This window comes from Parambassis ranga, chromosome 8, assembly GCF_900634625.1.
Source record: "Parambassis ranga chromosome 8, fParRan2.1, whole genome shotgun sequence".
In the NCBI taxonomy this organism is placed as follows: domain Eukaryota; kingdom Metazoa; phylum Chordata; class Actinopteri; family Ambassidae; genus Parambassis; species Parambassis ranga.
Window position 1 is genome coordinate 13,235,221 of NC_041029.1, and position 12,126 is coordinate 13,247,346.

The following is a 12,126-nucleotide window of genomic DNA, read 5'->3' on the forward strand; positions in this document are numbered from 1 at the left end:
TTCCATTTAGTGAGGAATACTGATTTTTACATTTGTTGAGAGAGAAACGGCACTGGCATCAGCTCTGCGTTGGCAGACACACTAAGTTGAGAAATTGGAATGGGTTTCCGAACTGCTGCATCCCAATGAAATGACTAAGGGATTATTTGTTTTCAAGCAACATTTCATTTTTTTATACTTATCATTTGTTCTGATCGAAAGCCCCAACCATAGCAAGACATTGGTTGTTAGCACCATTCAAGATTGTTGTAGCTGAAAATTACACATTACACAATGTGTATCGTGTTTATAATTGGTAGAAGTTGTTTGGAATTTTAAATTCTAATGTAATAAAAAATCTTTTCATTGTAGTCAACCCATTATTTTAATACCAAGTCTCAACCATAAAACAAAAGTACACTGCAGGTTGACAGGTTGCTATACTTGGGCTCAGTTTTGTGGATCACTCACCGAGAGGTTACATTATGTGACAGTGACACTGTAGAGATGCGGCTGCTTTGAAATGAAAAGACACAAAGTCAAACATAAAGAGAAGAAAACAATTTTTTTTTTTAGATTTTTAGACAACAGTATTAGGAATGAAGGAGGATAAAATAATCAAAACACGTTGATTCTACCATTTAAAGCAGTGAAGTATCTGCAAGCAATGGCAGAGGAATACATACATTTAACTCTATTTTCTGTTTGAGTTTTATCCAATATGCCAGCTTTCCAAAGCCAAGGCAAAGTATATTGGGAACACTACAAAAATGTGTTTTCTTCTCTTTATGTTTGACTTTGTGTCTGGCTTCCTCTTTGCACTGTGTTACATGTTGAAGAGACTGAAAGGGAGTACTTACAAAGCGGTATTAGAACAGTATATCCTGGCAGAATTTATATACAGCTTTAAAACACTGTACAAATGTTAACACTAATACAGTTCTGTAATTGTCTTACAACCGTTGGGGTATCAACTCTTGTCAGCTGGTAAAGTGTGTACACTAATCAAGTTGAATGGTATAACTCCCACTCAGATTTTCCTCTAAATGCTAATGTGGCTGCAGCTAGTTTGTTATAATTTTAAACAAAGCAGTAAAATTCCTCCATAGCAGCTTGTACAACACAATCCTGAAGAGACTACGCTATTACTATGGGTCCAAGAGGCCAATATTTACTTCATTATCCTCAGGATTCTTCCTGCTCACAGACCTGTAGTTGGTCCACAGTGGGAAGGTCTTAGTGCCCTAATGCACTTTGGAAAACTCCAGCCTGTGAGTCATAAAAACAACTTGTCGTATATTAAGGTGATTCTGTAGTGAGACATAACAATGTGAGCCCTAAATCAAAAGTAGCTTGCTGCAGACTGTTTTCCAGAGCTCCTTTGTGCTGCATCAGGAGAAAAGGAGGGGAAAACACATTTGCAATGTTACGAGATAACGAGAACACCACATCCTGGCCTATTAAGAATGCAAAATTTCGCTTTTCCATTTGTTGGCTATTTAACCATATTTGTTGACTTTAAAATTTACCCAACCAGTAATTATAGTACTTCTCAACAGTATTTTAAAGTAGCATGTGTTTCTGCTGTTGTGACTGAATGCAGCATGTGTGAAAACCTTAGAGATAATGAGGTAAATATTCAAATTTAGTTGGCAGAAGGCAGACCTTTTATTTTAGAACTTGTCACTTTTTGCCCTTTTTTGAAAAACTTTACTGCAGAAATTAGGAGAGATACAACTTCTCTAATTAACTGGTTAACAGGCAGATACCATGCCGAAACACAGTCTACCCCAGTGTGTGAGACTGCATACTTTCTGCTCCCCCTCCACTCTCCACCCAGCCTCTGGCAATCTGTACACACATGATTGACAGTGTCAGTATTTATAGGATGGTAGTGACATCTTACTCATCAGGGTGCTTTTACTGAATGAAGATGTCAACATATAAAACCTGCCTGTGCATGTGAGTGTTTGTGTGTGCCTGTACATTTCGTATTGCATTTAGCTTTAAACATCATGGAATCCAACCCCTTGGCTTAGACAGTACAGCTGTACACACGGCAGGAATCTAGTTAGTCTATTAATTATATTTTTGGCAGCTGACAGCTTGATGTTTGTCATGAATATGAAAGCTGCAGCTGACCAGCTTAGCTTAGCATTACGACTAGAAGCAAGGTTGAAGCCCATATGACTTATGGTTGTTTTCAGAAACAATGGTACAGGATTTTTTACAAGTTTGTGGGCAGATAAGCTGCTATAAAGTCCTTATATCAGCTTCCAGTGGTGAATGTGTGGAGTATTTATTTATTTGCTATTGATTTGCTCAAAACCAACTCGTTAATACTGCAAGAACAATTGACCGCAACTTTAATGCATTTAAATATGAGCAGCAGCTATCACTTCTAAAAGTCATGAGTCTATACAAAAATGTTTAATTGATGCAGAATTTTAAATGTTAAACAACACTGCAGGGACCCAGGCTGTTTTCTAAGTGATGCTAAATGCCTACTGGATATGGAAATCATTTTACTTTGATCTTCTCATTGAGCTTTTACCAAGATACTGAATACACATATTTCCAAATTGTCAAACCTTTGCTTAAAAGTGTTTGCTGTAATTTTTTGTACTTGACATGTAATAATCATCATTAGTCAATGGAAGTTTGCGTAATGATACATCTCCTGTCAGAGGAGAACCACTTTTAACAGGTGCCTTTATTGTCTTCTTACACACACTCATGGCAACATTTAGATTTCCTTAAACACTCCCTGGACATGTTATTAAGGACAGCGCTGCAAGTTAATGCCATCCAGTACACCAGATCTGCCATCATTTGTACATGTAATAAAATGCTATTCAGTTTATTGTTGTCACTCTCAGAGTTTTTAAATACTACAGGTTATAAATCTGCAAAAACAAACAAAAACAAGATGATAAAATAAGTTGAGCCACCCCTAAAACCCCTAAAACATCCTGTTCGGTCTGAAATGCACATGAGCCTCACCTGGTGTTTTGTTGTACCTGAAATAGCAGCACACATACTCTGTTTTAATATTCAGTGGAAATGGGGCACATAGTATCAGATTCAAATACATCTGCTTCCTCCCCCTGCATGGGACAGCAGTAGTCTAAACATAGGAGATGAAGATCATGTTGCACCGTTCTACTTCCCACAGGGTTGTGTTTTGTTACATGGACATATTTTTTGTGGTTATTATTAAACATTTACGAGCAGGTGAATGTTTAAAAGGATGCAGGGTGACTGGAGCTTATTCTCTCGTTAGCTCCTGAGTGTATAAGGAGAGCCTGATTTAGCTCACACCTCAGATACCTCTGGGCTAAAGACTCATTTTTGGCATCTGTGTTACTTCACAAAGTGTGCTGAACTGTAAAGGATGAGAAGCCTGAAAGAGGAGAAACAGTCATACTCGAAATTTTTCCCCCAAGAAAGAGAGATAAGAAGAAAGTGAGAGAGGAAAAGAAGATGGTGGTGTTAGTGAGGTGCTAGAAGAAGCTGTAATACTTTATTCTCTCAGTCAGACCGTTTCCTCCTACGTTTTCCTGTCACTTCTGATTTTCATTCCGATGATGATCAGGCAGGAATACAAAGCAGGGAGTACCAGCTGATGATTCTGAGCAGATTAACCTTCTTCTCCTTTTGCCTGGATCAAAATATCCCTCATCTCATTCTGGTCCTGGTCTCAATAGACTCATTCACCGACTCCCTCTGTCATTCTTTAGACTAAAGGTTGATTTATCAAACTTTAACAAGAGATTTAGTGTCAGTTTGTGAATTGAGGCATCAAATGTGGCATTGCCTTGGGGCTTGGCTACAATTTAGATTCAGTCCGACTCCGGCTACATTTGAATCATATTTACTGTCTGTTGCATAAAATCTCAAACTCTTGAATCACCCTGTAATTTCAGTTTGTTTGTGTTCTGTGCTGCATTCCTTTGTGCGTCTGCATTTATTAAAAAAAAAAAAAAAAAAAAAAAAAAAAAAAAGGCTATGCTCTGCTGCAGCTTTATAGATCACTTCATTTCCTTCCTCATTTTCCCCACTAGGAGCTACCCTTCTCACAAGGAAACCAATTCCCACGTTATCACCCACTAATATACATGTAATGAGTTGTAAACACCTGAGAAGTGGATATGGACTTGCATTATCCAGGAGTCCAGCCAAGCTTAGAAATGGATTTTCTGTAACTGGGCTCACCAGTCACAAACATTGCATGTGAAACTCCTGGGTGAGGCCAACCCCCACTGCCGTAAACTGTTAGAGTAGCAAGTATGAAAAGGTCAGATCTGTTTGTCCTAACGTAGACCTGTATCTCTCTGCTTTGCCCATTGCTTTATTGATTATCTGGGTGGCATCCATCTCCTCAGTTAGAAATACTAATGGGAATCCAAGATTCTGATACATAGCCTACAGAAACAGAAGACAGGCAGTAGACATGTGCACTGCTCTGAGCGTCTCTTAGTCTAAGCAGCAGAGAAGGTGTTTTCTGAGGTGTAGTATGAGGAAGGAAATGGCTGCACTGAAGGCAAGTGTGTTTATCTGGGGTGGTGTATAGCTCAGTTTATGTTGGTGGTAGTGGTGACTCGCTTATGGGTGATAATTTAAGCAGCAAGGAGTTGCTTTCTAGTGTTTGACCTTGTTCAATAACAGGAGGTGTGCTCACAGAGGTAATCACCGCCAAAGCCAGAGCTTGGCCAGCAACCTATGAGCAACATATTGTAATGTTCCTTCTTTATATTAGAAATTATGTTGACACACAAGTAATTTACAGCAGCAGATATGTCTTAAAGGAAATGCCAGATTATGCTTTCATTATCATAGTGAAATGTTATTAATTTGGCAAAAATATTGAATCAACATTGTTCTAGTTGACGGCATATTTCAGTTTGTTTCTACGAAAATGTACTATTTTAGAACTTGTTCAGTTTTCTAGGTGCTGTTTTATTAGTTTGTTTAGTAGCACAACAAGCTGGTTTTAAATATTTTGGCATATAATTTCCTGTCATTCAGGTTATTAATTATTTACTGACTCTTTGGGTGTTGTATTTTTGAGAAGTTACCTCTTTCAGCCTCTGTGTTTACAAGCAGCAGGCTTATTATCGCACTATTCTTTGAAAGCTGCTATGTGGCATATTTACTGCGGAGGCTGTCTAATATCACTATGACTAAAATAGCTGTAGCATTGTTGTGCTTTATTTTTGTTGCAACAAATTTAGTTGGGAGGTGTGTTCAGTCATTGTTGGGGTGTTTTCTGTTCTTTAATTTACACTTTTTTTTTTCACAGGCCTTGTGCTATGAACAGAGAGAATTTTTATAATAATTCTTTTCAAGGTTGTTCATTCTTTTATTTAAACTTGGAGTTTTTTTCAAATATGATAAGTATATTCTCATGTTGCTGCTGACATTAATGCATGAACAGCACCTACAGGGATGCCAGCAGCTGTCAGACCGAACTGCAACTCTTTGAACCAGCTGCCAACCTGATCGCATCCCTGACATGCCTACATCACCCATGTTAACATGTTGATGCTAATCTCTGTCAGGATTACCATCTAACAATTCTAAATTGACACCTAATGCATCGCATAGTTTAGGCTGACGGGAGTTAGGTTTGTCAGTAGTGAACACACATTTATAAGATGATGATCCTGAGAGAAGAAGGTAAATCATAAGAGTCATTTGATTAATCCTGTTAAACTGTAAATGTCTGTAGCAAATGTGGTCCCAATCCATCAAATAGATGTTGAGATTTTACAACAGACATTTAGTCCTTTTGACTGGTTAGAAATCTTTCAGAATGCCGGTGCAGCCACTGACAGGCATTGTCATCTCTAGTCATGCTGCTAACATGTCTAAAACTCATATATAAACTCATACATATGTAACTGTTTACAGATCCGCGCATGAATGCAGCCAACTGTCAGATACTTGACGATTAGAGCTCCTCTGTTTGCCAAGCCCTACATTTCCTAACCCCCAGTTACTAGGAAACAAGAGGCTCATGGAGCCGGTTGTTGAGGCTGTGGAGATGCAGCTGACTGCTGGCAAGTGGTAACATGATTATGAGATGTGAAGCTCTGAGGTTAAATGCAGCTTACGTGCTTGATGCCGTAAAGGTAACTGTATAGTCCAGTGCGTTGGGATCATCATAATGACACCTGTGTGTTTCGGTCTTTAGTCTTGTAAGCTTACATCTAATCTACCTTACCCACCCTTGACTCTGCAGCCATCCAGAACATTTTCTTGTGTTTGCTTCAGTTGGTTCTGAAAAACATTCCTTCCAACATTGTAAATTCATGTTATTGCTGCTTGTAGTGATAAATGTGTCCAGACCTTTAATGACCCCACTTACCTCTTTTCTCATATTAGCCTGATTGTGCATGCATGCTGTAACACAGAGACACACACCAAACAACTGATCTTCCATTTGGTGTTTGAAAAATGCAGCAGCTCTGACCTCGGTTTAGGCACACAGGTGTATGTTTACCCCATCATGTGTGTATTTGTCCATTTGCTTGCATGTTTTTGGTCACTGCTAATTTTCTTCTGCTTCGTTATATCATCCACTGCAGAGGTTGGCAACAGTGTGGCTCCTTCCGGCTGCTCCTTTTGGTTTTGGAAAATGTGCTCATGCTTGGCTTGGCCCTTGGATTTGGCTATACGTGCAGTATTTCAGCTTCCTTGTCTTGGTATGCCCAGCTGCCAAGAGACAATTACGGCAAAGTTTCAGCTCCACCTTCTAGATAGGCAGCAGGAGTACTGTACCAATGAGTGCAGTCTAAGAGAGAAGCTGGAGGCTTAGCAGCAGAGCTCATCCAGCCCCGCCCACTCCCTCCCACCACTAAACAGATGCTCTGGAGATGGTTTACACAGCTGGGTTATTGCCTGTCATTCAGTCTTCTATCGTATTTGTACATTGAGTCGCTCATTCCTGCTTTTACAAGTTTTGCCGACACTCACCCTGAAACCATGCTTCAAATATTCATGCCATCATAGAATTATTAATACATAGTGCACTCTTTGAGGGGGTAGTTTTTTTTAGTAGTTTCATTAAATGACATTCTGTTTCTCAGTTGTGGAAAATGCCAAGTCACTGGACTTTCCCTGATTGCTTAGTGTCCTCCCCAGTTATTGTTTAAATGACACTGCATACTGCTTACTTTGTATCTTTCTCTCCTGTGATGTTTCAACCGGGGGCCGGAAGTTTGAATCGTTGCTTGGAGAAAAGATGATTATGTTGACATCTGCACACAAAGTGCACATATGTGTATTTAGTGTAAACAACAGCTACACTCACATATAATGCAAACAGGAACATTTGCTGAAGTACTGTTCACTGTACTGGTTTGAAGTAAATAGAGCCCTCAGCACACATTAATAAACAGTGACTCCGAGCTTGAGCCAAAAATTGACAAAGCCGTCATAGCTCACTTGGTTATCATTGACTGTCCTGTTGGTTGTTACAGTACAGCGCTTGTTTTAATGCAAACGTATAGAAAATCGATGTCAAATATGGTGATGAACTGTCCAGGACACAAAATGCTTTTGTAGTTTTTTTTTTTTCGTCTTCTCTGAGCATGTGCACTCTGACTGACTCACAAGCACAGAGAGAGAGAGGCAGAGAGATGGAGAGGAGTAGCTTTATTTGAAGTTGATCCTTCCTGCATTAGTAGTCTGTTCTGGTTTAGAGTGTAAGCCTGTTAACCACAAACTGTTGTTGCACAGCATGCAAATAGGCTTTTGTTGGAGAGAGGCCTCACCGTGTGCAGGCAAACAATGAGTTTTTTTGTGTGTGATTTGATTTGCATGTTTCTTTATTGCACTCCCTTGCGATATTGTTTACATAGACTGTAGATAATCGGCATGTCATTTAGAGTATTCAAATGCTGCCGCTTGAGCTGCAAAAATTAGTATTTAATTGATTTGTTTATCTTCAGAAGGTTAAGCAACAACAAAAATGTCCAATATGGTCTGGTTCCAGTCTAATGAATGTAAATAAATGTACGTCTTAAGTACAGGTTTCAATTTCTAATGATATATACAGTAAGCAGTAACTGTTGATTGGCATGTTGTGCTGAAAGCATTACTTTATTCCCTTAAGTCATTTCAGCATATACAAATACATACTGGGACACCTTCCTTTATATTCATGCATAATTTTAAGCACTTCTAATAGTGTGTGTGTATTTTTTTGTATGTGCCCCCAAGTGTGCGAGAGAGAGTGAGTGTGTCCCCGCTTCTGCTGTTTGTGATAATGACAGCCAGCCTTTGAATGATTCATAGCTGAATACTAATGAGACATGTGCAGATGTCTTGGAGATGCCAAGCTGTGCCCTTTAGGTGTCACTGAGTGCTCAGGGGATGCTGGTCACCTGCACATCTCCCTGTTTCTAGACTTCATAAAAAAAAAAATCCATCTTGATGCATCAACTGCTCAGTTTCCTGTTCCAGGCTTAATTTAACCTTTAGAACTTTGCGTGGCACTTGCACAATGCACACATGGCTGAAAGCAATATTGAGATCAGACTGAAAAAGATTAATTGTTTCTGCAAATGCTCTACAACAGATGAGAAACAGTACAACAGGATCTATCTGAGAAGGTCACAGGGAAAAAAAAACATCAGCATTGTGCAGCAGAGGCAGGATAGGGAATGTCTAATAACAATAAGGAGCTGTGCTGGCCTTCAGAATGTGTCTCATCGCCCTCTTCTTCCCCTCCTCTTTTTTTTTCTTGTTTCATCTTCACGGTCAAATGTACCTGATGCTGCATGAGTCAGTATTGATTTTTTTTTTTTCCTCTGCTCTCTTGGTGGGTGTTTGACGCAGGAGTTCAGTGACACACAGGGCTTTGTTGTGGACCTTTGTTCCTTTTTGGCATCCTTATTCTGGGCCAGCTTGTCCATGTATCATAAAAATGTCCCATCTTTTCATGCTGCCCAGTTGACAGACTGACCTCTGAATACTGACCTCACTGGAACCCACAGGACCAGTGTGACTTTCCACAAGTACAGCCCCTAATTCTCAGCAGAGTCTTTCAAATTGTGGAGAATATATTCCTGTGATTGATTTAAGAGTGATGGGAATCCATTTGTATTAAACAGTTTGAAAGTTAGACTGTGGACTAATGGAGTATAAAATTGGTTGTCAACTCTTGACTTATATTTTAGAGCTACTTAGAGCTGTAAGCCAGTTTAAGGAAACACCACATTCTCTGGTGCACAAGGAATATAAACAAATATTGTTGATAATAATCCCTCATTTTGTTGGTTTATCAGACTTTCATACTTGACAAAGAAAGGAGAGTTGCATCTCACAACTGTTTAAACAATAATATACAACAAAAACACAAGAAATAGGAGACCAGAATGCTAAATTTATTTTTGTGATGAGATGGTAATGGTGTCTGTGATGTAATTTTAAAATGTTTAGACTGTCAAAGACTGATTTAGATCTATATGGAGGGGCTTTTGTGCTGCTCAGACAAAGCAGTGGATTTTCATGCTTGTGTGATTTCTTTTTAACACACTGTTAACATCCTGTTACCTTTGCTTGAATTAACATCACACTAGTCAACCAGCATGATGAATGCAAACCCAGCTGACCACTTTAAATGGAAGATGTCCCCACAGCTTCTGTTTAAATACCAGCAAGTAAGAGATTTTGGGCTGTGACACCTGCGTCTCATTTTTACATCAAGTGTGCATTACCATCTCAGGGAGGTTAAGGGTCATCTTTTCATCCCTCACCTCTTTGGCCTGTATGGTTGTAGATTCCTGGGTCTGCTTGGGATAGAGAGGCCTTTGGGTCTATCTTTACACCTGGGCCCCATCCACAAAAACTCATTATCATAATCATCATATTACTCTTCTCTTTCTGACGCATAATCACTTTAATTGGACTGAAGATAAAAAAAGAGGCAATTTTGTGATGGAGAGGTGAGAGAGGCGCAGCTTTGGGGTGATGTCTGTGTGTTTGCATATTATATTTGGGAGTAAAAGGGGGTAATTGTTTTTCAGGTTTTCTCAGGTTTTTTTTAAGCCATTTTGTATGTGTGTTTGTAGTGTAACATCAGAGCGCCTGGGATGTTTCAGCACCCTCTCTTGTCACACTGGAAATCTAATTTATGACCTGCCCCCTACGACTCATGTCTCATTACAGAAATGTGTTTGTTAAAGCTAGCATGCTGGCCAATTTATGTCAGTCTCATCTGATTGATTTTAATCACTTTTACTGAAAGATCTGTGGAAGATATTTTATATTTATCCTGATGCTGGAAGAGGTTGCGTTACAGCAACATCACTCTGCATTATCGATCTGCAGCCTCACTTATTATAGAACAGACAAGTGTGTGCTATTATTATAACCAAGACAGACTCTCTGTATTTCTGTGTGGCTTGACAGGGTATAATTACATCTTTTCTTTACATTTCTGTTTTTGTCTTTAAAATTGATGCAAAAGCATAGTCAGCGTGAGAAAGAAAACCACTTGTGTATTATGATATAGTTTTCACTAATGTCTTACGTTAGATAAGACAACATAAAGTGAAATGAATATTCCCAGTGAATTCCTTTGAGTGATTTGCATGTTATCTGTGCTTAAGTCTGTCGTGTGCAATATCGTATCCTGAGTAGTGTTTGAATTGTTAATAGCTGCAGGCCAAACTGCACCCTTCACATTGATTATTTGGTTTTGAATTCTCAAGAACATTACCATTCAACACAGAGGGGCATGGATATAGATTTCTCTATTCAGCTTATTTTCACATTCTCTAGTAGATTCATCAGTCTAGTGACTATTGTCTGTGTGTCTGTGCTTTCCAAGGACTAAACTTGCTGCCACATAGGTTTGTGTCTTCTAGCTGCTCTCTGTGCCAGTCCTCAGGCCGTTTGGTATTAGATAAGCAGATTAGAAAAAGCAGTACATTTTTACAAAAAAAAAGTGTTTGCAGGCTGAAACTAATCTCATTACATCACAGAAAGCAGCAGGTTAAGCAGTATATTTTACACCGTGTTACTGGTGTTGATCTAATTGTGTGTGTGTCCTTTGTGGCTATAAAAAACTTAGAAATGAATGTTAATCAGATTTACACGCACCAACTTTAAGCAATGGTTCTTGAGCGAGCAATTCTGGTTGCACCTTGGGCCGCCAGCACTGTCTCTGCAATCACGCTCCCATTGAGAGCAGCCTTTCATCTTGGGCCTTTCACAGGAACCTTTCAGACAGAGAAAAGGGAGAGATGGATAGGGGGAGATCAAGGAGAGAGAGAGCGAAGAGGAAAGGGAAAGGGAAGTGCCTTTGCAGCCCCGAGCGCTCGTCTCCAATCCTGTGAATAAGCATGCTGCTGCTGAAGAGCACAGATGTTGAAAGAATGTATAGTAGTGCGCATGTGTGTGTGCGTCTGAGTAGGAGAACAAGAGCAAGAGGTGATGTTAGAGCCTATTGTGTATGTTCACTGCGTTATCAGTCAGCCACCGAATTTAGGCCTCCATACTCGGTATCTCTTAAAAACATAATCATTGAGGCGTAATGTTACTGTGGGAGGGAAATGATGTTGTACAGTTTGAGTACAGTAGATTACATTAAAGTACAGTGTAATACTGTGACGCATCACTCAGTTTTTGCTGTGCTGAGCTAAGTGAAGTTGTGGATAGAGGGTGTCTACTGACCGTCTAGGGGGAGGGGATGTTTGGTGAGGACTACCAGGTGTTCGTATCTGATGGGCGGGCAGTTGGCCAGGTGTTGGTGCTGGGGCACAGGGATCCTGCTGAAACAGGTAAGCAGGCTCAGGAACAGGGATCCATCCTACCTAAAATTCAGCTCCGAGCACTTCTTTTGAAAAGTATACTTTTTTCAAAATCAATCGCACTGTTATAGAAAACCTCTCTCTGCAGCAATGTTTGGACAGCCTGCAGGTCTGAACTCTGTGCTGCTCCTAAAATGGCAATGTGGAGCTCAGGAGAAACTAGGTGCATTTTTTTTATTGGGCCAAAAACTTTCATTTTTCTTTGTTTGCCATCATCAGGTTTGTTAGTTTTTGCTTTGTGTAGCATTTATCTAAAACAAACAACTGGCAAGCTTTGTTGTTTCTCATAAATCATTTAGACCTACTTTGTCTGCCAAGTGGCGCC

At 39.6% G+C, this 12,126-nt stretch overlaps 1 protein-coding gene across 1 annotated transcript in view; it reads left to right on the forward strand.

Annotated features, from left to right (window-relative positions):
* Positions 1–11,680: 11,680 nt before the first annotated feature.
* Positions 11,681–12,126, forward strand: part of srcin1a (SRC kinase signaling inhibitor 1a) — a 65,919-nt gene continuing 65,473 nt past the window's right edge. The window contains exon 1 of the mRNA XM_028412180.1: positions 11,681–11,771. Within this exon, the coding sequence (XP_028267981.1) occupies positions 11,681–11,771 (91 nt within the window). The remainder of the gene's footprint in view (positions 11,772–12,126) is intronic.